At 37.2% G+C, this 26,668-nt stretch overlaps 1 protein-coding gene across 3 annotated transcripts in view; it reads left to right on the top strand.

Annotated features, from left to right (window-relative positions):
- Positions 1–256: 256 nt before the first annotated feature.
- OSBPL9 (oxysterol binding protein like 9) overlaps positions 257–26,668 on the top strand; it is a 166,861-nt gene continuing 140,449 nt past the window's right edge. For 2 of the 3 annotated variants that reach the window (XM_063104026.1, XM_063104025.1), the window contains exons 1-2: positions 257–394; positions 25,508–25,558. In XM_063104026.1, the coding sequence (XP_062960096.1) occupies positions 284–394; positions 25,508–25,558 (162 nt within the window). In that variant the 5' untranslated portion in view covers positions 257–283. The remainder of the gene's footprint in view (positions 395–25,507; positions 25,559–26,668) is intronic. The other variant, XM_063104024.1, reaches the window with a different exon arrangement.

Here is a 26,668-nt window from a genome sequence, read left to right on the forward strand (position 1 = left end):
ATCAATATGTGTCAATTAAAAAAAAAACAATCTTAATAGCAGTATTCACGCTTGCATTCTCGCATCCCTGGCACGGAGTCCTACACACAATAGACACCCAAAGAAAGCGTGTTTGACGGTGATCTTTGGGGTGGGTGGGGGTTAGGTGCGGGTTGGTGGACGAGTCCACACGGAGGAGCCGCTGCAGGCCCCGCCCCGGCCCGCGTCGGCTCCGCCCCCCGCATGCTGAAAACAATATAGGTGAGTGACGTCAGGCCGTTTGTTGTCATTGGCGGCTCTCAAGATGGCGTCCATCATGGAAGGGCCGCTGAGCAAATGGACTAACGTGATGAAGGGCTGGCAGTACCGTTGGTTTGTGCTGGACTACAATGCAGGGTTGCTCTCCTACTACACGGTGAGTCCTCGGAGGGCTAGACTCCGAGCGGCCTGGGGGCCGCGCTCCCTGGGTGGAGGAGCGGGGTCGGGGTTTTGGGTAACCGGGCTGAGGTTGCTGGTCTGGGGGTACCGCCGTACGAGAGGGTTCCCTTGTGAGGGAGGGTTTTAGGTCCTGGATAGCCAATGAGGGTGAAGGAGATGCAGGTTCAGCCAATAAGCAGGCCTGGCTGCCTGAATTCTGGTTGGGGGCGAGCCGCGTTTCTTCTTTAGGGTCATGTGTTTAGCGTTGGTGGGGCCCGCCGCGGTTGTGAGTGGGTAAGGGTGGTCGTAGTCATGGTTTAAAGGTCGTGTGTGTCCATGCCGTCTCCCCACGTCGTCATGGACTTTATACTGTCCCCCCAGGCCCGTAGACGGCCGCACCCCTTAGCTTCTCTCCGGAGAACGAAGAGCTTTGCTTCTTCGGAGCAGTGGCTAGACGAGCCTGGGCAGGTCCAAAGGTGACTGGCCCTAGGGCAACACCAAAGGATCCGAAATCCCTCCTGCTTGTCTAGGCTGAGAGTCTCATTCAAGGGACGCACTCTATTCTGCGGGAGGTGAGCGTAACCGACGCCTTAACTCCTGAGAGCCGAGGATTTCCTACACGCGAGTCCCTTGTTAGTGAAGAGAGTGAAGGGATAGTGCAGTGCCTCTTAAAGTTATATTTTGGGGAGGGCTGAGTTCAGGGCTTCACTGTCGTAACATGAATTAGTGGCCGTGGGCAAGTAGATGAATTGCTATGAATCTTACGTTGTATTTCCTCCAACCCCATCGCGTTAGAAATAGAAGGTGGGTGGTATTAGAGAAATTACTTTCAAAGGTACATTATAGTTAATAATAACCAATAAGAGGGAGGAAACCACATAAAAAAAGAAAATAGGATTTCCTGAAGGCTTTAAAAATAATAGAAGACAGAAGGAAAAAATATGATTTATGGAAGAAGGATTAGTGTTGATGAAAGAAATGTGGACGCAAATATTGATTCGTTCATGTAAAAATTATTACTGAGCTCTTGTTATGTGTGTTTCGTGCCCGCAAGAATCAACAGTGATGAAGACATTCACTGTTCCTCTTCTCTGTAGCTCATTATATTCTAGTCTAGTGGGTTCCTTAATTCATTTTACTCTTAATGACTCTGCAAGGTAGGTATTCATTATCCCCGTTTAATATCCCCATTTTACAACTTTGGAATCTGAGGCTCCAGGCTTTTAAATAATTTGCTCAGGATCACATAGCTAGCAGTAAGTGGTGCAATCAGGATGCCAAATTCTTTTTTTTTTTTTTTTTTAAAGATGACCGGTAAGGGGATCTTAACCCTTGACTTGCTGTTGTCAGCACCACACTCACCCAGTGAGCAACCGGCCATCCCTATATGGGATCCGAACCCGTGGCCTTGGTATTATCAGCACCACACTCTCCCGAGTGAGCCACGGGCCGGCCCCAGGATGCCAAATTCTTAGCTTTCTGATTTTTTCTACTAAACTTCACTTTCACTACAAGAAGGAGAAAAGTGTAAGCTATGAGTTACTAAAGACAAGCCCGTAAGAGTAAAAGTATTATTTTCATCATACTCCAACTATGAACTTCCTTTCTCTACGTAATTTTTAAAGGGAAAAAGACCCAACCTTAATGAGTCTTAAACACATTGTTCAAGATTATCTTTAGGTCGGCATGAAAGAGAGGCTACTGAATGTTATATCCTGAAAATTCTGGAATTATGAAATCCCATGGCTCAGATAAATGAAGAGTAATATTGGGTTTCAGTAGATGTGATAATCAGAAAATCCCATGGAACCTATCCAACCTACTCGAGATATAGCCATTTCAATGAGTGGCACTATGGAATTAAGTTACTCTACAAATCCCAAATTTGTGTGGGTCTGAATTTAGGGCCATACTGCAAAAGCCCCAGGCTGGGTTATTTGGTAGCACCTAGCCCAGACAAAATCTTCCTTTTTCCTGTTTTTCTTCCTTTAGTGCATCTTTTTTCTGTCTCCTTGCCTTTTTAGTTTTTGAATACTTGGACAAATATCTCCTTGTCTTACTGGCTAACTACAGGTTTTTAAAATATATTCCCTCTCCACCTACCCCCAACAGTTTTCCTCCCTTTTGAGATTAGATTTTATAAAATGTTATCCATGCCAGAGGAAGGGGTATCATATTTCTCACTAATGGGTGTTTAGAAGTTATTTTTTTTCTTTTCTAGTTCATTGCTGTTAAAGTATTTGCTTGTAGTTAAACAGCAGAAAAATGTTGTACTATCTAATGAAAGCAAAATGATACCCATTCCCAAAATAGAGGAAGTCCAGTAAAGATGAGAAAAGGATAGGTATCCACATAAAGGGAAAGTAGGAGACATACTGAATGTTGGCAATGAATTCTGTACACATGGACATTGTTTCAGTACATTAAGATTCTGAAGAATTTGAGGGTACATATTAATATTTGCATGTGGCTTATAACTTAGAACTACATCTTCCAGGAAAAATACCTGAATTATTTGTTTAGCCTTTTAAGCAGGGCAGTAAATAGCAAGCCACTTTATTCCTTATTTCCAAAATCACTTGGGCTCTGGTTTGGCTCTGTTGTGGTAGGTCTATTCTCGGGTGGCCCTGAAAACCCAAACTAAACTAGATTGGCCTTGCTTTAGAGTCAGTCTGTACTGAGGATTGATATTGAGATAATCTCAGGATTGGGTTACGATTGCTGGGATTGCTGGGAACTGAATAGAGTCACTCAAGCCTCACCTCAGCCTGGATCTTCACCAAACTTGGCTTCTGCGGGTGAAATGGTCTTTTTACTTTATATTTCTTTTGTTTCCATAATATGTGAATCTTTAGTGGTTATTTTATTTTATTTTTTTGGCAGCTGGCTAGTATGGGGATCTGAACCTGTGACCTTGGTGTTGTCAGCACCATGCTGTACCACCTGAGTTAACCAGCTAGCTAAATCTTTAGTTTTTGAAAAAATGTTTACTATATTTTTGTTCTGTCCAATACAGGAACAGAGACACTGATTATCTCCTTTAGGAAAGTAGATTTAGGCGGTCTTTTCAGCTCAAGCTCTGTCTCTTAATTATGAGAAACTTAATATGATATAGTTCATTCAGCAAGCATTTATTTAGGGCTGACTTTGTAATAGCCATTTACTGTAGATGCTGGGAGTGCAAATACGAAGGAGAAATAATTCCTCTGTGTAGGAATTCATAGTCTAGCAGAGCAGACACCTAAACATAATTTCAAAACAATATGACAAATTTTGCAGTACAAATAAGAATAGAATGCTGTGGGAACATTGCCTGGAAAAGGCCAGAGAGACATTTGAGTTGAGACATAAAGGAAAAAGGTAGAAGAGAAGAAGGGCATTTCAGGCGATGGGAAAGGTACTGTGCACAAATTGGGAAGCTTGAGAACATAACGTGCATTAAGAGGATATTGAGAATTTCTTAGCAGTTCTAATGTAAAAGTGTATATGAGAGATAATAGAAGATTAAGTCCAGAAGGTATTTGGAGCCATAGGTCAGGCCTGGAGATGAGAACTGTTGGATTATAGCACAGAACCTGTTAGTTGAAATTTTATTATTAGATGAAATGTCCAAGGAAGGCTAAGGATATACATTTTGGAATACTGTATGAGCATCCAGCTGTTATGTGAATCATGATCACAAAGGAAGATGAGGAAAAGAAGGAAAATTGGGGGAGTATAGATATGTAAGGAGTTTGAAGGTTAGAAAGATAATGGAATTTGTGCCTTTTGTTAATTTATCAAATATTTATTGAGTACGTACTGTGTGCCAGGCACTTTCCTAGGAAATGGGGTTAAAATGGCAAATAAGATTGAAATCATCCATGATGTCATGATACCCAGAGTCTGCTGGGTGAATATAGCAAGTAAAAGCAGTGATAGTTACAGCACTGGGTGATTGGAGGGGGTACATTGGTGGGCTACTTGACTCAGTCTGGAGGGTTAGGAAGGTTTCTTAGAAGAAGCAGGTTTGCACATGTTCTCACTTATTGGTGGGAGCTAAAAATTAATATATAAATTCACACACACACACACACACACACACACACACACACACAAAAACCGGTGGGGGGGGGGAGAAGATATAACAACCACAATTACTTGAAGTTGATACGACAAGCAAACAGAAAGGACATTGTTGGGGGGTGGGGGGGAGGGAGAAGGGAGGGAGGTTTTAGTGATGGGGAGCAATAATCAGCCAAAATGTATATCGACAAAATAAAATTTAAAAAAAAAAAAAAAAAAGAAGAAGCAGGTTTGCAGTGATCTGAATGAAGAGTGGAGGTTAGCCATGTGAGCAGAGAGGAAGAAGTGCTTGAGACAAAGGGAATATACATGTTTTTGGAGGAGACAAGAGTAAGGAGCTTGTCAGTCCTGGAGCTTGGGCTGTGAGGTAAATAGAGATGAGCTGGAGAGCTAAGTAGGGGGACAGATTCTGAAAGGCTTTCTTGGCAAATGATGCTAAGGAATTTGAACTTTCAGTGTTCTTTTTTTTTTTTGATGGCTGGCCAGTACAGGGATTGAACTCTGGACATTGATGGTATCAGCACCATACTCTAACCAACTGAGCTAACCAGCCAGCCCCCATTTCAGTGTTATAAATAATTTTTCTTATTGAAAAAAACATTTATTATCAAAAATTTCAAACATACATTAAAGAAGATAGTAAAATGAATTCCTATTTCTCAGCTTGTACAATTATCAACATATGACCAAACTTGTTTTAGTATTCCCATCATGATTCCTGTACTGGCCAGGTGCCAATACATAAATAAATAAATAAATAACAATAAATAAATATATATATAAAATAAAAGAATAGTCCCATCAACTCCTGCCTCCTCCATTGGATTATTTTATTTTATTTTGTTTATTTTTTGGCAACTGGCCAGTACAAGATCAAACCCTTAACCTTAGTGTTGTCAGCACCATGCTCTAACCAACTGAGCTAACTGGCCAGCCTTGGATTATTTTAAAGCAGATCCCAGATACCATATTATTTCATTTGTAAATATTTCAGTATGTATCACTAAAAGTTAAAAGTCTCTCTCTTTTAAAAAATGTTATCAAAATACCATTATTACAGTTAAATAGTAATAATTTATTATCAAATATTCGGTCTATTCAATTTTCTTGATTGTCTCAAACATCTCTCTCCCACAATTGGGTTGAATCAGGATTCCAGACAAGATCTGCATGTAAAATTCTTGAGTCTCTTTTAATCTATAGGTCTCCTGTTTATCTTTTTTTTTTTTTTTTTTTTGCCATTTATTTGTTTGAGAAACTAGGTAATTTGCTTGGTGGAATTTTCCACATTCTAGATTCTGTTGGAGGCATCCTTTTGGTATGTTTAAACATGTTCCTTTTTCCTCCGTATTTCCTGTAAACTAATAATTTGAGTTAAAAGCTTAATCAAATTCAATTTTTTTTTTCTTTTGGGCAAGAATACAAAAGGCACATGATATATGGTTGTCTCTCTTTAATGTTAAAATTGATCAGTAGTTTCAGGTGAAATTTTTTGAAGAACACTGCGGTTACAGAGAAATAATCAGGAGGTCAGTTTTGGCACAGCTTAGTGATTGATTGGATGTGAGTAAAACAGCAACAAGAGTCTGGTGACACCCAGGATTTTAGTTTGAGCTGAATGAATGATAATAGGGGATAGGAAGAACAGGTTGGGGGAGAAAGGTGGTGACTTTGGAGCATGTAGAAATTGACGTAAAGATGTGTTATAGTCTGGATTTCAGGACAAAAATCTGGACTGCAGATAAATATTAGTTTTTTGTATATGGAATGTTTAGAGAGTGAGTGAAAAGAATAGAGATCTTTGGACAGGATGCTGAAAACCACTATTGTATTAGTTATTTATTGCTTTGTGACAAATTACTCCAAAACTTAACAGCTTAAAACAACAAACATTTGTTATCTCATTGTTTCCATGGGTCAGAATTTTGGATATTCTGGCACAGGGTCTCTCATTAGATTGCAGTCAAGTCATTAGCCAGAGTTGCAGTCATCCGAAAGACTTAAATGAGGCTGGAGGATCTGCTTCCAAAATGACTCACATGGCTGTTGGCAGAAAGCCTCAATTCCTACTGGCTGTTGGAAGACCGCCCTCAGTTCCTTACCAGGTAGCCTTTCCATTGGGTTAATTGAGTGTCATCATGACAGGGTGGCTGCTTTTCACCCAGAGGGAGTGATCCAAGTGAGAGCAAGAAGGAAGCCACAAGGCCTTTTATTACCTAGTCTCAGACCATCACTTCTGCCTTATTCTTCTGTTCATTAGAAACAAGTCATTAAGGGCCGGCCCGTGGCTCACTCGGGAGAGTGCGGTGCTGATAACACCAAGGCCCCAGGTTCGGATCCCATATACGGATGGCCGGTTCGCTCACTGGCTGAGTGTGGTGCTGCCAACACCAAGTCAAGGGTTAAGATCCCCTTACTGGTCATCTTTAAAAAAAAAAAAAAAAAGAAACAAGTCATTAAGTTCCGCTCATGCTCCTGGGGATAGGAATTTCAGGCATGGGGAGGGGAATTAGGCTCTACCTTTTGAAAGGAGAATTTGTTCGACATATTTTAAATGACAACAGTCACACTTAAGGGATTGGCAGAGGAAAAAGCCTACACAAGAGAGTGAAAAGGGATAGCCAGAGGTGTGGGAGAAAAACCAGATGAATGTGGCAGTCATGGAAGTCAAGGTGGGAGTAGAAAATTGACTTGAATACTGCTGAGAAGATTGAATAGATGAGGTGTAAACATATCCATTAGATTGATCAGTGGTGTCCTTAGTGAGAGCAATTTCCATGGAGTGGTGGGTGTGGAAGGCAGACTTGAGTGGCTTGAAGGGTAAATAGGAGGTAAGAAGTTGAGAAAGTGTGTGTAGATTATTCAAGATGTTTCGTTTTGGAAGGGACAGAGAGAGAGATATAGAATGGAGGGGAAGGACTTCTAAGATGAGAGTATATGTAAATGTGGGAGTGGGAAGCAAGATCCATGTTAGAAATGAGGGTAAAGTCAGAATTTAAGGAGTATATTAAAGATTTAGAACAATGGCCTTGGGAACTGGAAAAAGGAATAACTAAGGGTAAGTTAAGAGTTAATCAGGATTGGCCAGTTAACTCACTTGGTTAGAGCATGGTGTTGGTAACACCAAGGTCAAAGTTTCGTATCCCCTTATCGGCCAGCCACCAAAAAACTAAAATAAAAAAAGATAATCATGTTTTGTGAAGAACTAGTTGAGATTATAAAATATGATTTGTTTAGTCATTACCCATAAATGTTTAGCCCTCTTTCTTGATTTGTATTGTTTTAGAAACAGTGAATTAGTAAGTTACCTGGGTCACTCAAGGTATTCTTTGTAAAAGGATTTCATTAGAGAAATAATTTATTCTTTGCTGTTACACATGGACTGGAAGAGACTCATAATGACTTTGCATTTTAAAAACACTGCTAGCTAGCCAAAACACATTTAAATGTTATTTGGCAGTCCTTAGCAATGTCTAGAAGATGATAAAAAAATCTACCATCTAATTCTTGGATTTTAGGTTTTTGAAGAGTTTGTGTATATTCTCTAACAAATATGTGACGGAGGTAGTTTCATATTCTCCTAGAAAGATATCAGCACCACTCTCATCAAATGTTTGAAAGTGAACTTATACTTTTTTAAGGCAACTATTCTTTAATATATCAAATGTGATATTTATTAAGCTTGTAGGGTATTTTTTAATAGTCCAGATCTATTAAAGTAGCTTTAGAATTGTAAAAGGAACAAAAGAAAAATTGATTCTAAATCTAAATGCCCTGAAAAGGAAACAAGCCAATTCCCTAAGATGGTAAGCAGAATCAATAGGAAGAAGTATGTGGATTTATATCTTCACTTTTTTTTGAATACTTGTCTTGATTTTTCCGTTTTCTAAAACTCCTGATCCTTGCTTATATAATTCTTTTGGTCATATAATTATTTTACATATAATTTACTAACCATGTTTCTAGTACATTCTTTGTGTTTACAGCAAGTTGTAAACTTCTTGGTGGCAGTATTGAACTTTAGAATCTTCCAGCCCTACAATGTAGCACATTATTCTCCTAGTGAATGAAATGTCCAAGGCCCTTCAAACTAGGATTAGAGGTGAGATGCAGAGGGCTGAGGGCTGTATGCAATTCTTATTTATACAACCTTGTAAAATTTGCAGAATATACTAATAGCAAATATGTATTTTTCCATGTTTTATGTAAAATCTGATTGAGTTAGTGGCTTTTCTTTAGTCATCCAGAACCTTTAGAACTCTGTGGGATCTTTTACTTTATGTGTTATACCAGACAAGCAATCAGTTGTTGCTTTTGTTGCAGCAGTTTTGCTTTTTTTTAATTGAAACATAATTGATTATAAATATTCGTTGGGTAGAGTTGACTATCAGTATTTGTGAACAATATGTAATAATCAAATTTTTGTTGGTCATAATTTGTAGAAAGATAGAAAGTAGAGTTCTTAAATGTGCCACTTCTCTGTGGCAATTGTCATGGGATTAGATTTTCAAGTTCTTAGATAATCCCAATCAAAACTAGAAGAGTGCACAAGTGATTTGATTAAGGATTAAATTCATTTTACTGCTTGTAGAGAAAAACAAACAAACAAATGGCTAGCTCAATCAGTTGTTTTCCTTCTCATTTACTTTATTGTAAAGGATTGTCTCCTTACACTAGTTTGAACTTTCTGAAAAAAGGAAATTTACTTTTGTTTGTGTTTTGGTGGCCGGCTGGTAAGGGAGTAAGGGGATCTGGGGATCCGAATCCTTTGACTTTGGTGTTATAACACCGAGCTGTACCTAACTGAGCTAACCAGCCAGCCTAGAATTTACTTTTTTTTTTTTTTTTTAAGAAGTTAGGTTTAGGGCCGGCCCGTGGCTCACTCGGGAGAGTGCAGTGCTGATAATGCCAAGGCCACGGGTTTGGATCCTATATAGGGATGACCGGTTAGCTCACTGGCTGAGCGTGGTGCTGACAACACCAAGCCAAGGGTTGAGATCCCCTACCAGTCATCTTTTAAAAAAGAAAAAAAGAAGAAGTTAGGTTTCATGATACAAGGAATCATGTAAATGGAAACATATTCAAGAAAGTGTTTTGAGGTGTTCATAATTATTTTCTATTCACATGATGATGTTGAGTATTATGAAAGCTGATTTTTTGTTTCACGGAGTTTTGCTCACATTAAGCCCCCGTGCTAAGGTTGTCTACTTATCTCATTTGTATTTTATTTTAGCAGTATTGTTGTGGCTTGGCTGTGCGAATAAAATACGGATGAAAGTTTGCTCTGTTCTGTGAAGTATCATAAAACAAATGTACTTTACAGGGCCTGGTTTTCCAAAGCCTTGCAGTTTCAAATATTGACCTTGCAAAGGACAGGAAAATTTCCCCAGGCTATATAGTCTCTGTTGTAAGATAAAGAATTGTAACACAGCAAGGTTGCCGGCTCAAAGACAGACAGGTTACTGATTAATATGTAAAGATACTGGGAAATTGCTGTAAGAAGAGAATGTTTGCTAAAATCAAGCTTTTGTTGCAAACTGCATTATGGAAGGTCATCTTGGCCTGTCTTACTGAATGTTACCAGCATCTATTGTTAAACTTGTTAAACTGTACTTAGAAAAAACCCCACCCGTGTTCTGTTCCAGTAACTTCCTGGTCTGGAGAATAAATGTGGGAAGAGAACCCCAATTTGTGGTTAATTTCCCAAATGAAAGGAATGCCTCTATCATGAGGGTTCCAGGAGATTAACCCCTTTTCGGGGCTTCTCACTGCTCAGAAGAGATGGGCTTTGAATAATCTTTGGCAGCTCTGTCCCCAAGGGGAAAAGGGGTGACAGATTCATGGGAGGCAAAGCAACACTGTTCGCTTTGGGAGCTATCTCTACAGTTTCTCAACTCTCCTCTTTCCTCCATCACTCATAGGAGATGCAATGCTTCCCAGAGACAATAGTCAGTCTATTTGGTGGGAACACTGTCATCTTCTTGTACTCCCACCTATTTTAGTATACTTACTTTCCTGTTTATCCTCACCTGTGTCCTTCCCCATCATAATGGAAGAGGTAATTCTTCTGCATTCCAGATTCCATTTGCTCACAAATTTTTTTTTTTTTTTTTTTAAAGATGACCGGTAAGGGGATCTTAACCCTTGACTTGGTGTTGTCAGCACCACGCTCAGCCAGTGAGCGAACCGGCCATCTGTATATGGGATCCGAACCTGGGGCCTTGGTGTTATCAGCACCGCACTCTCCCGAGTGAGCCACGGGCCGGCCCTGCTCACAAATTTTTAAGGGACCTCAGTCTATAAATTTTCTCCCCTATCTGCTTTTTCTCCTCTCTCTCACGTACTTTCATCTTCTTCTTTATAGACTTTTGTTTTTTAAAAAAGTATTATTATGCAATGTAACAAATATCTTACTTGTAACAATTTTATACTGAAAATTTTAGGTTACCTTTTGCTTTTCATTTTTTTATATTTATATATATTTATATATATATATAAAACAGTTTTTTGTTGTTGTTTGGGGCTGGCCTGTACACAGAACTGAACCCTTGACCTTGGCATTACAACACCATGCTCTAACCTACTGAGCTAACTAGCCAGCCCTAGTTTTATTGATGTAATTCACATACCATACAATTCATCCATTTAAAATATGCAATTCAGTGGTTTTTAGTATATTCAAAGGATTGTGCAACCATCTCCATAATCAATTTTAGAAAATTTTCATCACCGCAAAAAGAAACCCTCTTCCAGTTAACAATCACTCCCTATTTAAATTGCCAACATCTCACCCCTATACCTAGGTAGCCAGCTACTCTACTTTCATTTTCTGTAGATTTGCCAATGTTAGACATTTCATGTAAATAGAATCATATTGTAAAAGTGTTTTTTAAACTATTCTAATGTGGCTCCTTTTACTTAGCATAATGTTTTCGAGGTTCATCCATATTGTAGCACATATCAGTATTTTTTATTGTTGACTTTCATCATATGCAAATTCTACATTTTGTTTATCCATTCATCAGTTGATAGAGATTGAGTTGTTTCCACTTTTTGGCTCTTATGATTAATGCTGGTATGAGCGTTCGAACACTTGTGTACAAGTTTTGGTGTGGACGTGTGTTTTTATTTCTCTTGGGTATATCTAGAAATAGAATTTCTGAGTCATATGGTAACTTTGTTTAACCTTTTGAGGAACTGCCAGATGTTTTCCAAAGCATCTGCATTGTTTTATATTTCCACTAGCAGTATGAGATTTCCAATTTCTCTACATCCTTGTCAGCATTTGTTATTATCTGCCATTTTGATTATAGCCACCCTAGTGAATGTGAAGTAGTATCTTTTTGTGGTTTTGATTTGCATTTCTCTTATGGTTGTTGACATTAAGCATCTTTTCATGTGTTTATTGGCCATTTGTATATATATATTCTTTGGAGAAATGTTGATTCATAGCCTTTGCCTATTTTTAAATTGGGTTATTTGTCTTTTGTTGTTGAATTGTAAGAATTTTTTGTATATCCTAGATAGAAGTCTTATAGTAGAAACATGATTTACAAACATCTTCTCCCTTTCTGTGGGTTGTCTTTTTACTCCTTAATGGTTTCCTCTGAGGCGTGAACGTTTTTAATTTTGATGTCAAGTTTGTTCTTTTGTTTCTTGTGCTTTTGGTGTCATGTCTGAGAAATCATTGCTTAATCTGAGGTCACAAAGTTTTATACCTGTGTTTTCTTCTAAGGGTTTTATAGTTTTAGATCTAATGGTTTGGTCTTTAATCCATTATTAGTTAGTTTTTAAAAATATGTTATGACTAAGGGTTCAACTTTATTCTTTTGCATATGGATATTCAATTATGGTCTGTCTGGTTAGTTCAGTCTGTTAGAGCACAGTGTTATAACATCAAGGTCAAAGGTTCAGATCCCCAAACCAGCCACATGCCAAATAAAAAAAAGGTATTCATTTATCCCATCATCATTTGTTGAAAAGACTTTTCTTTCTCCATTGAGTTGTTAGTTCTAGGATCTACTGGCTTTGTCATGAACATCTCTCCTAATTCTGTGTCTCCCGGGAAATATCATCCTAACCGCTGTTACTCAAGATAGATAAACCTATTGAAAGAGTTTCTACGCTGTCTCTGTACATCCATCTTGCATTTACTCTACAGTAGTCCTTTTTTAGTTCCACATTTCACTGAAAATGTTTAGCTTTGCTGCTAAATGCAGTGGATGCCTTTCTCTTTTAATCTTAAAGCTGTTTCTGCAGCATTTTATGACATTGATTTTCTTTCTTTCAAAGCTTTGAAACAATGGTTTTACTGTCTTGAAGGGATGACAACCTACTCTTAATTTTTTAAAAAATATTAAACAATAGTGAAAGGTATATATAGTTGAAGGAAGAAAATAAAAGTTCCACCTGAAATCCCACTATCTGTGTTTTGAGAATAGCTTTCTTAACAGGTCTTTATGCTTAAAGACACATTTAAGTATATTTTACATAAGTGGAATCATTTTATACATGATATTCTACAACCTAAAAGCATTTTATTAAAATTATTCTGTATAATTCATTGTACCATTTTGTATTGTATTTCTTCAAGTGGCAAAATGAACAAAGGATAACATTTTTCTTTCATCCTTGCTTAATGACATCTCAGTAATCTGGCTGTGGAAGATTAAGATTCTTATGCTGCTTGTGGTGCTGGAAGAGAAGGTACAATAATTTGTATTATCTCTTTGTGTTATATTCTGCTCAGCTGGGTAATACTCCCTTAGTTAAGGCAGTTACAAAGATCTGCTCACAGGCAATGGGAAGAGACAGAATCTACTGCTTTTTTATTTTTAATTGAGCTTTAAAATTTTTTTAATTGATACATGAAAATTGTACATATTTTTAGGGTCCTTATGATATTTCAATGCATGTATATAATGTCTATATAATGTGTATTGATGAAATCAGGATAATTGAGGTATCTATCACCTCACACATTTATCATTTCTTTGTGTTGGGAACATTCACAATCCTCTCTTCTATCTATCTTGAAATATACAATCAATATTGTTAACTGTAGTCACCCTACTGTGCTATAAGAATCTACCACTTTTTTCTTTTTTTTGGCAGCTGGCTGACATGGGGATCTGAGCCCTTGACCTTGGTGTTATAACACTGCACTTTAACCAACTGAGCTAACAGGCCAGCCTAGAATCTACTTCTTGACTGGGGAGTGGCAGGGTTCTCTTCTTCCCTTGAGCTCTAGTGGCCCAAGCTTGACTGTTGTTGCTTTTTAATAGTTGTAAATTGGTTGATTTGTGGGAGAGAGTGACGCTGGGGACTGTCTATTCAGCCAACTTGACCAGAAGCCTCCGGAAATACTTTTATAGCTATTTTTGGAAAATGTACCGCCAAACCTCAACTATATGTTGATCTCTAAGTATTTTCTAATATTATCGAGTGTTAAAGGACCAAATTACAACAAATTTAGTTAAAAATCTCATTTTAGAAGTAAGCAAAGGACAACAAATTAGTTCCAGTGCAGAGTTTAAATAGTGGGAACAGCAAATAATTCAACAGAATTGAAAGAAAAAGCAAAATACCCACAGACCAGAGACAGGGGAGTAAATGTAAATTTCTGATAGGTAACATCCTGCTCGACTACTTCCATTTCAACTCTTAACTTCTGCCTACTTTCCTTTCTTGGAAATCTATAAGTTTTGAAGTAAAATTAAACCTGATAAAGAATGAATGTTTTTATTTTTATTTTTATTTATTTATTTTTTAAAAAGACGAGCGGTAAGGGGATCTTAACCCCTTGACTTGGTGTTATCAGCACCACACTCTCCCAAGTGAGCCATGGGCTGGCCCAAATGAATGTTTTTAAATTGCCTTTTTAAAAAGCACGTTTTTCCTGATTATAAAAGTGAAATATGTTTCTTGTAGATCGTTAACTTCTCAAGCCCTTAAAAGTTTCTTAAGCACTTTGGCATAGCTCTTGAATTCTTGACCTACTTTTTAAATTCTCTCTCAGTAATTCTGCTTTCCCTTAAGCACCAACATTTGAGAGAAATTCTTTAAGAAAATCACTTCTTAGGTAATGTTTGAATTTATAACAAATTTTTACCCTGTTTTGATATTTACATACTATATTTCAAATGCTTTTCCTAGCTAACTTAGGAATCATTTTTAACAGTTTCTTTGCAAAAGTTTTTCTTAGTCCCAAACTCCGAATTTGAGCAAGGAGATTTTAGAGCATAGCCCCATTCGAAATTGGGGTCTATAGGATGAGTCTCGGAATTAGGACTAAGCATCTGAAATTTCATGGTTTGGCTTTTGTTCTTGCTGACTAGATTTTAATTTGTGTGTTGCACAAATTTTCCCATCTTTCTAAAAATTTTTGTATTATTTGCCTTGTTCTCTTTTCATAATCTTATTATTTTGGGCCCTGGATTAGTCTTTTCCAAATAAGGAGAAAGGTCCTTGAGCAATTTTTGATAAAGAACTGAAGTTGACTGATTATAATAGATTATCTTTTCACAGTTTGATGGGAGAAATGCTGATATTCATACAAACCAGTTGGAATTTAACATTCAACCATCATTTCCTTCAGTCAACTCTTGTGGAAAAACATGAATCAATATTTGGTATTTTGGGCAGTATTTGGGAAACGAAACCAAACGAAAACAGAAAATCTTTGTTGAGGTCCAGCCTATATTACTAACATGTTATAAATAATTTGCAGAGCTTGGGCTACTATTTCGTATTTAATTTTTAACTTTATAAAGGATGCAGAAACCCTAATCATCATGGCTGCACTTAATTGAACCCTGTGAAAATTGCTCTTTCCAATGATTAGTTGGCCTGAAACTCTGATTTGAAGATAAAATTGTCCTTTTTTAAAAAAGTGAACGACCTTGTACTTTATATTGTAATAGGCCACTAGATTAAAATACAAATTCACAATCCTTTACCCACAATTTTGAAATCCCTAAAGCTCTGAATTCTGAAAGTTTTTTCCCTACGTTTGTAATATACTCATTTGTCAGCAAAACCTATCTTGAACTGATGTGTGGCTGTTTTTAATCTTTATCACACTTAGTATAAATATCTATATGTTGTACTACAGAAATACTAATATGCTTGATTGTGAAATTAGTATGCTTGGTTACCCCAGACCTCATTGCAGATATGATGCAGTTTATGTGCTATATGTATATTACCTTTCTAACATTGTGAATTCCGAAACACATCTCATCCAGAGATCTTAGGATAAGGGATATAGGCCTGTATTTGTAATCTAGTGACCTAGGAGTTTCCATGCCAGAGACAGTTTAGAAGACAAGTGTATCATACTCTGAGGCACTGCTGAGAGGGTTTGCATGTCATTTTCTTGACTGAATTCATAAGGATTGCTAATTTTCACTCAGCCTTTGTGGCTCAGAAAACTTTTATAAGGAAGACTTGAATTAATCAGGCCTATTGATCATGCCTATCAGCATTGGACAGATCATTTGGGCCGCAAATCAACAGAGGAACCATTATTCTTTCAGAAGGAGAGAAGAAATAGAGGTTGATTAGAGGGAGGAGCGGGGAGGGAAGGGATGATGGGGAGGGATTGGTCAAGGGGCATAAAGAATAATTACGATTGGTAACAATATATATGCTAGTAATATTGATTTGATCAACATATCTCAATGTTGAACCCCCAAAATATGTCTGATCAATTTTGATTCAATCAAAACTCTAAATAAATAAAATGGACAAATACAGTAAAAAATTAATTAATTAATTAATCGGACCTATAGTGACTATGGTATAAATGTGCCTTTGCAGTCATACCTGGGTTCGAATCCTGTTTCTCCCATTTGCTGTCTGTAAGTACATGGGCAAGTTACTTAAACCTTCCTGAGTCAGATTCCTCAAGTGTAAAATGGGTATAATAAAAGGACCAATATCATAAGATGATTCTGAGAATTAAATAAAGTAGTATTTAAAGCACTAGCACAGAAATGTAAGGGGGTGAGGGGATAGTGAGAGACTGATTAACGGATTCAAAATTACAGCTAGATAGGAGGAATAAGATCCAGTGTTCTCTAGGGTGACTATAATTAACAGCAATTTATTTTATTCTTCAGTTAGCTAGAAGAGAGAAATTTGAATGTTCCCAACACAAAGAAATGGTAAATGTTAGAGGGGATGGATATGTTAATTAACCCAATTTGACCATTATGCATTTGTATGAATGCATTGAAATATCATATAGTACCCCATATATGTACAATTACTATGTGTCAATTTAAAAAAACCTGAAGGAAAAAAATAATAAAACACTAGTACGGTGTCTGGCATGTGATAAGTGTTCAGTAAATGATAACAAAAAGCTAAAGGTTATTAAGGTGTTTGACTTAGTAGTATTCACTAAATGTGTATTGGGGTCACTATTATATAAGCTGGTATTGCAATTTATTAATTTATAACAAGAAATATAGCTGTTAAGAAGACTGTACCTTTAGGCTGACTAGTGCACTAGTACATTTACTTTCTAAAAGCAAGCTATATGATTAAAAAACAAAACAAAACAAAATAGGGCCAGCCTGTGGCTCACTTGGGAGAGAGTGGTGCTGACACCAAGTCAAGGGTTAAGATTCCCTAACTGGTCATCTTTTAAAAAAAAAAAAGAGAAATAAAAGCAAGCTATATGGAATGCCAAATTTTTAAGCAACAGCAACAGACCAAAAGGAGTTTATGTTACAGATATTTAATGGCGTTAGATATTGACATCAAGATGTAGTGTCTCCATATTAGAGACATACCTGTTACCAGAACTGGACAGGTCTAACCTTTGGGTCAGCAAAACTTCCATCCTGGCCTTCTGGTTCTAGTTCTGGCCTTTTTTCTCTAGTTCTTTTAATACTTGATGATACTTTAGTATAATGACCTCCAGGCTGTTGCATCTCTTAAAGATGATCTTGTATATATCTCTCTTCTAATATATGTCTGTTTTCTTTAAGGGAAGGCAGGCTTATTCCCTGGACCTTGGAGAGACTCCCAACATCACTGTCCTCTTGTTTGATGATCCAGTATGCTGTCTAAGGCTCTATCTGTAGTGTAAATAGACACTAAATCTGCTGCTCAAAATGAGACCATTTATAACCGGGGGGTTAGAGGGTTATATATAATAACTTGAGAGGTGAGTGAGGGGGAAAATTCTTTATTATTGTGGATCTGTGACTCTTCAAAGTTTTTTGGTATAGCTTTCCAGTAGCATGATGACATTTTGGGCTATTGAGTGCCCACAAGGGCACTAGTGAAAGCTCTTTAGTTTATTAAATGCTATCAGGTGGCTTAAGGAATCTGTGCCTTCTCAAGTAGAAAGGAGACTACAGGACTGGGTGTGGTTTCCTATTTTATGATTGTTTTTATAGTGTATCTGTGAGGAATTTTGGCAAGTACTGTTTATTTACTTTTTATTGAGGTATAATTACATCCAGTAAAAAACACAGATTTTAAGTGCACAAGTCGATGGATCTTGACATTTGTTAACAGCCTTGTTTGCTGCCTGGAGCTACTCACACAGTGTTGGTTAGAATGTTTGGAATCAGCTTTCCTTAGAGGTTTTTTTGAGGGAAAAAATTACTGACTTTTAAAAATGCTCAAGTGTCAAGGAGATATGAAGATGGTAGCATAAAAGACAAAGGTTTGTTTCCTTTGAGACAGGCTTAACAGGCTTAGTAACAGACAAAAAGCTATGAAATTTAATTTGTCCTTGGGCAGCTAACTTACAGCTCTATTTCAGTTTTCTGGCCAGCACAATCAAAATAATAATAGAAGTTTCAAATTACTGTCTATTGAGACATAGTATATAAGGTTATAGGCTGTATTTATTGAAATTTTAAATGGTTATCTGCACTTATGTGTTCCCTTATTGTTTATTCATTCATTCAACAAATATTTTTTGAGTCTCTACTGTATACTAGGTTACTATTCTAGAATTTATAGGCTAGCTGGGATGATGAACATTAAATAAGCAATGTCAGTATTGTTTAGTTACAGTTTGAGTACTTGGCAGGTTTTAAATATCCATGTTTATTAATTTTATTCTGGATGTACATGCAAGATATTCTGGATTAGAAACAGATTTCATAATAAGAAGTGTGTTGACCTGCCTTTGCCCTAGTACTTAGCCCTAGGGAAATGCTATAAGAGTCATGTGAATTGTCCTACATAAGTAGCCAGACACTCTGTAGGTGCGGGATGAGGAGAAATGATTTTTCTTTGCTCATGAAGGGGAGAGAGGCAACTGTCTCTCATTTAAGAAAGGTCATTTAGGAAAGGCAGTAAGCCTAAATCCCCCTTCCAATCCTTGTGTATAAATAAAATTTCTCCAGGCGACAGATAGCATCCTGGGTCTCTGCTTTTACAAGCTAGAGACCAAGTTCAAGAGCTTCATCACTTTTGACATGCAAATACCTAGGGAGATAGCTGCATCCCTATTCCTGGCACCTTGGGTCTTAGCCTAGGGACCTATTCAGGCTGTAACCCGACTCTCTGGGAAATAAGAAAAGTTTTTATTTTCAGTTCAGATCAGAGGAAAATAAGAGATCTAATCCTTATGGTATGTGGAAATGTTGCTAGGGCTCTAGGGCTTTTTACAGGAACACTGAGAAATCCAGACCCCCTTGACCCCCAGCAGTATTATGAAGGAAAAGGGTTTTATAAAAGAATATTATGTGTGTGGTAGGAGTAGTGAGTAATCTATTCTAGGAGTTCAGGTAAAACTACCCTTGTTAGGGAATTGAGGGTGAGTAGGAATTAGCCAGTTAAGGAGTGAGGGCAGGTGAGTAAAGGCACTTCAGGCAATGAGAACAATCCATGTAACAGTCGTTAGGCAAGAGGGTGATTGGCTGGTTTAGGGAACTGGAAGATCACTGTGGCTGGGACACAGGATGATGGGGACTCTTGTTAGTCTGGAGCCATGCCAAGGAGTGTCTCTGTAGAGAGCAAATTAAGAAATTTGTATTTTATCTTAAGGTCAGTGTAGAGCCATTAAGGTGTTTTTTGCTTGCTTGTTTATTTTTTTTTTTAATCAAGGAAGTGACCTGATAAGATGTATAATTTGAAAAGACCTCTGGCTACTGTGTGGAGAAAATATTAGAGAGGGGAAGAGGAGATACAGAGAGGAGATTGAAGGTGATGCAGTATAGAGGATGGATTGTAGAGGTCTGAATTGGGGTGGTGATAGTGGAGATGGGGTTAAATGGAAGGATTTGGGAGACTTTTAGGAGACAGAAATGAGGGGACTTTGATTGGTTAGATGGAAGAGAGACAGGATCATGAGTTAGTTTTAGACATGCTGAGTTTGAAATGCCTATGAGAAAGCTGAGTGGAGATGTTTTAAGAGAGTGTGGGTAGTGGGAGAGTGGAGAAAATTTGAAATAGCCCTTGCTGAGAATGTGAGAGCATGTCTCTTAATGAATCATTTCCTGCTATTTCCTCTGCCTGGAACTTTCCCCCCAGATTCTTCACTTGGCTGGATTCTCTGATTCAAATATCAGCTTAAATTTCAGCTCCTCAAAGACTTTCCCCAGCCTCCTAAATTTAAGTAGGAACCTTTTCCCCAACAATGACTTCCTAATTGTCACTGCTGTGGTTTGAATGTGTCCACCAGAATTCATGTGTTGGAAACTTAATCCCCAGTGCAACAGTGTTGGGAGGTGGAGCCTAATATGGAGGTGTTTAGGTAAATGCCATTGTATAAATATTTTTGTATATATAAATGCCATTATAAAAAGGATTTGCTGTCTGCTGCTTTTTGCTCTTCTGCCTTCCGCCATGTGATCACACACCAAGAAGGCCTTCACCAGATGCTGGCACCTTGATCTTGGACTTCCCAGCCTCTAGAACTGTGAGAAAATAAATTTCTGTTCATTAGTAATTACCCAGTCTCAGGTATTTTGCTATAGCAGCACAAAATAGTCTAAGACAGTTACCCTGTATCATTTTCTTCTTAACATTATCATCAGCTGAAATTATTTTAATTTAGTTTCCTTAGGTGAAATATCTATTCAAGTCCTTTGCTCATTTCTAAATTGGGTTGTCATTTTATTGTTGAGTTGTAAGAGTTCTTTTTATATTCTGGTTACTAGACCCTTACCAGACATGTAATTTGCAAATATTTTCTCCTATTCTGTGGTTTGTATTTTCACTTTCTTGATAGTGTCCTTTGAAGCACAAATGTTTTTAATTTTGATAATGTCCAATTTATCAATTTTTCTTTTGTTGCTTATACTTTTGGTGTCATATCTAACAACTATTGCTTAATCCAAGGTCACAAAGATTTATGCCTATGTTTTCTTCTAAGAGTTTAATATTTTTTGCTTTTAAATTTAGGTCTTTTATCCATTTTAATTAACTTTTCTATGTGGTATAGGGTAGTTCTACTTCATTCTTTTGCATGTGGTTGTATCCAGTTGTCTCAGCACCATTTGTTGGAAGGACTGTTCTTTCCTTCATGGATGGTCTTGGTACTCTTGTCAAAAACCAACTGATCATAAATGTATGGGTTTATTTCTAGATTTCTAATTCTATTCCATTTATCTTTATGTATATCCTTATGTCAGTACCATACTATATTTATTACAGTAGGTTTGTATTAAGTTTTGGAGTCAAGAAGTGTGAGTCCTCCAATTCTGTTCTTTTTTTTTGAAGATTATTTTGGCTATTCTGGGTCTCTTGCATTTCCACTGAATTTTAGGATGAACTTGTCAACTTCTGCAAAAAAGGCAATTGGGATTTTAATAGGGATTATGTTGAATCTGTAGATCAATTTGGGGAGTATTGCCATCTTAACAATAGTAAGTCTTCCAATCTATGAACAGAGATGTCTTTACTTAGGTCTTCTTTAATTTCTTTCATTGTTCTTTTAAAGTTTTTAGTGTACCAGTCTTATAATTCTTTTATTAAATTTATTACTAAGTATTTTATTCTTTTTGATGTTTTATTCTTTTTGATGCTAAAAATGGAATTGTTTTCTTAATTTTATTTTCAGATTGTTTATTCCAAGAGTATAGAAGGACAATTGATTTTTGTATATTGATCTTATGTTCTGAAACTTTGATGAACTTGTTTATTAGTGTTAATAGTTTTTTTGTGGGTGTGTGGATTCCTTAGGATTTCCTATACGTATGTCATCTGCAAATAGAGATAGTTTTGGTTCCTTCCTTCTAATCTGGATAACTTTTATTTTTTCATTGCCTAATTTCCCTCGCTAGAACCTCTAGTACAATGTTGAATACGAGTGGCAAGAGAGGACATCCTTGTCTTGTCCCTGCTCTTCGGTGTAAAGCTTTTAGTCTTTCATCATTAACTATGATGTTACCTGTGGGTTTTTTGGTAGATGTCCTTTATCAGATTGAGAAAGTTCCCTTTTATTTCTAGTTTGTTGAGTGGTTTTATTTATCACCCTGGAGCCGCTTAGGAGTAGAAAACATCAGCCCTATGTATTTCCCCTTCATGGGGGATTCTGTTTTTTTGTCCAGCTGAACAGACTGTGGCATCCATTTCAGAGTGATCCTTTCTTGAGGTGCTAAGCCTTGTGGCTGGAGGCAGAGAGAGGGACCTCACGCAAGCTATAGGTCACACGATATTTGTGCCAGTTTGCTAAAAAATACATTTGTTAGCAGGTTTCAGAACATTGGTAAGATGTTCTTACCAGTCTTCTTTGTAGGAAGATTGCTGGGGTGGGTTTTTGTCAGCTTCTTCTCTATCATCACCAGAACCTACTAGGATCCATCAAAAAGAACCTAATACAGTTGACTCTTGAAGAACATGGGGGTTAGAGGCGCTGGCCCCCCGTGCAGTGGACAATCCACATATAACTTCTGACTCCATTAAAATTACTGATAGCCTTACTGATAATGTAGACAGTTGATTAATACATATTTTGTATGTTATATGTATTATATACTGTATTCTTACAATAAGGTAAGCTAGAGAAAAGGAAATGTTATTAAGAAAATAAGGAAGAGAAAATACATTTACAGTACAGTGTGTATATTTATTGAAAAAAAATCTGTGTATAAATGGACCTGTGCAGTTTAAACCTGTGTTGTTCCAGGGTCACCTGTATTTGGTGAATGGTATTGGCTTAGGCAGGTTTGCTTTAGACCAGGATGTAGCTGGAGATCACTGACAGGTAGGACTCTTACTTTACCTCTGCTTCTCTTGCTGTGTAGGCTTTATTCATTGCTTTCTTCACATAGAAGGCATGTGACCGGTGGCATCTGTACCTCACTGCCTCAAGAGAAGATAGGAAGGAGCTCCTTACTTAATCCCAGTTGAAAAACTCCCTGGAAAAGAACTCTGTCCTGCCTTGTGGGGTAGTGGGTCTTGAGATTGACCAGCTTGGTCAGATAACCACCCCTTCAGCATTCATTGTCTCTGGGGGACATAGTCACAGCAGCTTCCCTTCAGCCCCACATTAGAGCTGTGTGGGGAGAGAGTGAGGGGTGAGGGCCCTGTGCCATCGTGGAGGAGGAGGATCCAATACTATTAGAGCACAGATAAATTCTGGGAGAATGATTGCAGGGCAGGCATTCCAAATTGTGCCTGCTGTGTCAAACTGTTACATTTTACGTGTATAATTTTTAGAAAATTTTAGAAAATTTTTAATTACAAGTATGTGGCTCACATAGGGTAATTTATTTGATCTCCCTAGTGTCACTTTCATTTATAGTGTGAGTATAAGTCTTACTGTGCAAGGTCTTTTAAGGATTACTGTGTATAAAGTGTCTGTTACTTAGAGGGTATCAGTGAATGAGAATCTGCCATTATTATTGTTGCCATTATCCTTCTCTCCCAGGTCCTCATATTTAAGTGTTATTTTTCTAAAACATACCTTTGAGAATATTATTGCCCTCCTCATAAACCTTCAGTAGCTCTCCATGAACTATTGAGTAAATGGATTTTCTTAGCCACTCTCTAATTTTTTTCCATACCTCTCAGGATCTGGTCCCTGTAATCTTATTTTTAGCCTCATCTCTTTCTGTGTTCCTCTCTGCACTCTGTGTGCTGGTCTGTAAGTCTACTCTCCTGTGAATAGGAAAGTAAAGTTTTCTGCATCTGTGCCTTTGTTGATGTTGTTCCCTTGGCTTGAAATGACATTTTTCTCCCCTCTACCTTCCCTCTCATCTTATCAGATTCCTCCTCCTCTTCCTTTTTTTCCCCAAAAGCCCCAGATTGAAACGTGAAACCTGGTCACTTTAGTATTGCCTTTTCTGATCTTTTTACATCATGGCAGGGAGCCTTCTGGAGACCACAGCATGTTGTGCCTGTATCCATCCAATGCTTATTTTTGCTCTGTGTTCCAATTTTTTTTTTTTTTTTTTTTTGTCATTTTGCAAGAGTCAATTATTTTGTAGAATGTCTTACGTTCTGGATTTCCCTGATTATTTCCTAGTTGTATTTAATTATTTTCAGTTATCTCTTTCAGTGTTTTCTAATTCATAATCCTAATAGTGGTACCATCAGTGGGACCCTTGTCTTGCCCTTTTCTATGTTTACTCATATTTTAGTTTTAAAATTGTACTATGGTAAAGAGGGGATCAAAGATGAATCTATTAGTTCTTACCTTGTTTGAGTTTGCATTATAATCTCTTTGGATATTTTTAAACCTAATTATTATTTTTGTATATTGTCTTTACACATTTGGAGGGAAGATAAGTATAGGGAATAGTAAAAGGGCTATTAATTGCTTAGGGAATGTTTTTATAAACTATGTTTTTGTTTACTGTGTTATTAGTAAAGAACTCTTTGACTGTTTGGTGTTGAGAATTCTTTTCTAAAATGTATGAGTCCTTCTTGTATTTGTAAATAGAATAGGAAGAGTCTCTTCAATACCTCAATAATCACTTCTAAACATGAATTATTATGGCTCAGGATTTTAGATCTAGGGCATCTATGGTTTAACGTGAGACAGTTGTCTTTAAAACATAGTCACATGGTATCGGCTTGTTTTGCTTCTTTCTCACATATGTGGAATACAGAAAAATACCAGTTGTTCAAGTACTAAATGTTTGTTAAACTTTGATTATTTGCAGTTTTACTTTATTACACATGACTACGTTATTTAATTTTAGGAGTATTTACTGAATGTCAACATAGTGCTTGTAGTGCATAACATAGCCTTTGCTTGGTTCAGTCTAGTGAGGGAGACATAAAGGGCAAGCAGCATTTCATCAGTAAATGTTTTTTGAGCACCTAGTGTGTACCAGACACGGACCTGAAGCATAAGATAAGTCAGATTCAATTCCTACCTTCTAAGGAATGTGTAGTCTTGTGGGTGAGTCAAGCAGGTAAACTGGCCATTATAACACAGGGTGGTGAATGACACGACAGGGGAACACACAGGAGACTCTGGCAGCCCAGGGATGGAATCCAAATCAGAGCTAAGGTGCTTGATGAGTTAGCAAGGCAGAAGACCAGGGCCAAGTATAGTCCAAACTGGAACACTGGGTGAGAAGTTGCAGAGGCAAAAAATGTGACCCATTTGGGGAACTACAAAGAGGTATAGTTACAGCAGTGTTTCTCAAAGTGTGGTCCTCTGTTTGTCTTTGTGGAGAGTCATCTGGGAGCGATTCTTTTCTTTTTAATTTTAAAAATTTATTATTTTTTTTGGTGGCTGTCCAGGGGAGTGATTCTTAAACTCCCACATGATTCTTAGCCTTCCAGATGATTCTCTGGCTCACTAAAATATGAGAAACACTAGGCTAGAATTAAGGGGCATGAAGAAGGGATAAAAATAATAATGTAATATATGCTACATTAAAGGTATGTGTAAAGTCCTTTGTTTAAGTTAATTTGTATACACTATAAACCATTTTCATTTAAAACTTGTTAATTGCACTATCCATAAATGATTTATTTTGGGAAGGAAAGGGGAATGGGCAGAAGTGATGGATATTACTATAAATCTTCTCTTTTTATTCCCAGATGATTTGAAAAATAATTTATCAGTTTGTTAATCTTTTATTCATTGAAAATTGTTTTTGTTTTCTTTTAGTCCAAAGACAAAATGATGAGAGGCTCTCGCAGAGGATGTGTTAGACTCAGAGTGAGTATTTATTTTTTTTAATGAAGATCAATTTTGACAGAAAAAAATTGTATTTTGATGGAATCATGGAAATCTAAATTTAGTTTAGCTTTCTTACTTAGTTGTTGGGGCATGCAGCTAAGTCTCAGAGAGAAAAAGTGATTTCTCCAAGTAACTACTAGTTGTTATCAGAACCAGGACTAGAACTCAGTTATTTTGGCTCATGATTTAATGCTGGATCCATGACTTAATGCACCTACTGATTTTTTTTTTGAACCCCTCTTTTCCAGACAAGGGACAAGGGCTGGAAATTAAATGAGCTGTAGTGTTGGTGATACAGCAACAGTAGAAGAAAACTCTGAAAAATCCCCACTATTAGTTGCTTTGTTTTTCCTGTTCAACACTATTTAACAATGGTATATGTAGCAGTGCTGTCCTGTACAAATATAATTTGAGCCACATACTTGTATAATTAAAAATTTTATAGTAGCCACATTTAAAAAGTAAAAAGGAACAGATGAAATTAATACTGTGTCTAGGGGGCTGGCTGGTTAGCTCAATTGGTTAGAGCACAGCCTTGTAATAATAGGTCAAGGGTTAGGTTCCTCATACTGGCCAGCTGCCAAAAAAAAAATTTTTGTTTGTCTAGTCCTTTGTATCCAAAATATTATTATTTTACCATGTAATCAGTAAAATATTATTAAGTTATTTTACGTTCATGTTTTCATACTAAGTTTTTGAAATCCAGGGTGTCTTTTACACTAGGGCACTTCTCAATTCAGAGTAGCTGTGCTTCAGAAGAGGGGCTCAATAGCCAGTTGTAGCCAGTGGCTACCTTATTGGACAATTTTGGCCTATAGCTTCATGCTGCTTTTAGTTGCTTATTCAGTTTCCACCATTGTCCAAACTGGTAAAGGTAATAAAGAATGCATGCCTGGGGATACAGTTTCTAGTACTCCACTGTATCTAAAAAAGGGTCTGCCGCTATCATGACTAGGTAAATCAGCTTCTAGTAGCCTTTTCTTTTTCAGGACCTTGTTGCTTTGTGGGGTTTTTTTGGTTTTGGTTTTTTATTAATTAATTAATTTATTTATGGTTGGCGGGTAAGGGGATCTGAGCCCTTAAACTTGG

This window comes from Cynocephalus volans, chromosome 8, assembly GCF_027409185.1.
Source record: "Cynocephalus volans isolate mCynVol1 chromosome 8, mCynVol1.pri, whole genome shotgun sequence".
NCBI lineage: Eukaryota > Metazoa > Chordata > Mammalia > Dermoptera > Cynocephalidae > Cynocephalus > Cynocephalus volans.